At 39.6% G+C, this 2,297-nt stretch overlaps 1 protein-coding gene across 1 annotated transcript; it reads left to right on the top strand.

The window, feature by feature from the left end:
- Positions 1–238: 238 nt before the first annotated feature.
- Positions 239–1,879, top strand: LOC104741249 (AP2/ERF and B3 domain-containing transcription repressor TEM1). Its single transcript, XM_087484521.1, has one exon. The coding sequence runs from the start codon at positions 608–610 to the stop codon at positions 1,688–1,690; it is 1,083 nt and encodes a 360-aa protein (XP_087340647.1). The 5' UTR covers positions 239–607; the 3' UTR covers positions 1,691–1,879.
- The last annotated feature ends 418 nt before the right edge of the window (positions 1,880–2,297 follow it).

The following is a 2,297-nucleotide window of genomic DNA, read 5'->3' on the forward strand; positions in this document are numbered from 1 at the left end:
TCTCATTGCTAGTGTTGTAATTTTTTTGTTGTCTCTTAGTGAAAATTTCAGATTATTTATTTCTAATATATATATATATATATATATATATATATATTATAATCTTCATGTTACTCAATGCATTTGATATAGACTCCCTATAGTATGTTATTATTTACCGTATAAAGAACTAATTATAGCCAAAAATAACAATAGAAGAAACAAAAGGACTAATTAAAAGGTACCAAAATTAGTACGAATGAAATAATAATAGTATATAACAAAACAACACTAATACCCATATGTTTTTGGACTCTAGTTCCCACGAAACTTCCTCTACAAAACATAATTTTGCCATTCTTGCAAGACTTGACCCTACTCTTCTTCTGCACCCTTTTTCTCTTTTGTTTTTTTTTTATAACCTTTCTTCTTCTTCTCTAAATACATTTTACTAGCCACATTTTAACATTTATCCTATTAAATTAACAGATACATGCACTTCCCTTGTATATATATATATATATATATACTAGTCCAACCCCATATCCTCATAAAGCAAATAAACACAAACCCATTTCTCCATTTTTCTTATCTCCTCTCTTAGACAAAGAACAAAATAAAAATAAAAATGGATTACAGCTGTGTTGTAGACGACAGTAGTACAACGTCAGAGTCTCTCTCCATCTCTACTCCGAAGGAGATGATGAACAAACTCTCTTCTCCTCCGTCGACGACGACGCGTCTTTATAGAATGGGAAGCGGCGGAAGCAGCGTCGTTTTGGATTCAGACAACGGAGTCGAGACCGAGTCACGCAAGCTCCCTTCTTCCAAATACAAAGGCGTCGTCCCTCAGCCTAACGGCAGATGGGGCGCTCAGATTTACGAGAAGCACCAGCGTGTCTGGCTCGGTACGTTCAACGAGGAAGAAGAAGCCGCCACTTCTTACGACATCGCCGCCAGGAGGTTCCGCGGCCGCGACGCCGTCACTAATTTCAAATCTCCGACGACGACTGATGCCGAGTCTGCTTTTCTTGACGCGCACTCCAAAGCCGAGATCGTTGACATGCTGAGGAAACACACTTACGCCGACGAGCTCGAACAGAGCAGACGGAAATTTGTTAACGGTAACGGAAACCGATGTGGGTCGGAGACGGCGGTGTCATCGAACGACGCTGTTTCGAGAGCGCGTGAGGTTTTGTTCGAGAAGGCTGTTACGCCGAGCGACGTCGGGAAGCTGAACCGGTTGGTGATACCGAAACAACACGCGGAGAAGCATTTTCCGTTACCGGCGATGACGACGGAGACGGGGGTGAGTCCGTCTCCGGCGAAAGGTGTGTCGATTAACTTGGAAGACAGAACAGGGAAAGTGTGGCGGTTCCGTTACAGTTACTGGAACAGCAGTCAAAGTTACGTGTTGACCAAGGGGTGGAGCCGGTTCGTTAAAGAGAAGAATCTTCGAGCAGGTGATGTGGTTTGTTTCGAGAGATCTACCGGACCAGACCGGCAATTGTTTATCGACTGGAAAGTCCGGTCTAGTCCGGTTCAGACTGTGGTTAGGCTTTTCGGAGTCAACATTTTCAATGTGGCGACGACTGGTAATCCAAACGACGTCGCAGTGGAGTTTGGTGGTGGCAAGAAGAAGAGATCTCGGGGAGATGATTTGTTTTCGTTAGGGTGTTCCAAGAAGCAGACGATGATTAACATCTTGTGACAATTTCCATTCTTATAAATTTGTTTGTTTTTTTTTATTTTGGCAATGTTTTTTAATTAAAATTGGCAAGTTGTAAATTAGGACAAAGACCAAGAAAAAATGACAACTAGACAAAATAGTTTTTGTTTACATCTAATTTAGGGTTTGTTTTTCACCCTCTCTGAAATATTATGATGTGTTTAATTTCCACCTTGAATCTTATTATACCAATCTTAAATTATTGCATATTTTTCAATTAATTGGAATACAATTTGTTTGGAGTATATAATCCCACTAATTTTTATGCATGTACATGTACTTACTATATACATTATTGGAGAAAATATCTTATATGATCGATCAAACAGAATAATTTATAGAGTTAAATGTCAACATGTCCAATAAAAAAACGTGGGTGAGATACGAAAAATCTATTTATGTGGTTGAGAGATGCTTTAAACGGAGAACAACAACATCGATCGTTCAAAGATTTATGTACGTTTGGTTGCTTAAACTAAGTTTTAAAAACTGTTTTCGTGTACGGTTTGAGGGCTGGTCATTCGGGTAATCCATTCGGGTTCGGGTATTACCCATTCGGGTTCGGATAAACGGATTTAGAAAAATAGAA

Source organism: Camelina sativa, chromosome 14 (genome assembly GCF_030686135.1).
Source record: "Camelina sativa cultivar CO46 ecotype springtype chromosome 14, ASM3068613v1".
NCBI lineage: Eukaryota > Viridiplantae > Streptophyta > Magnoliopsida > Brassicales > Brassicaceae > Camelina > Camelina sativa.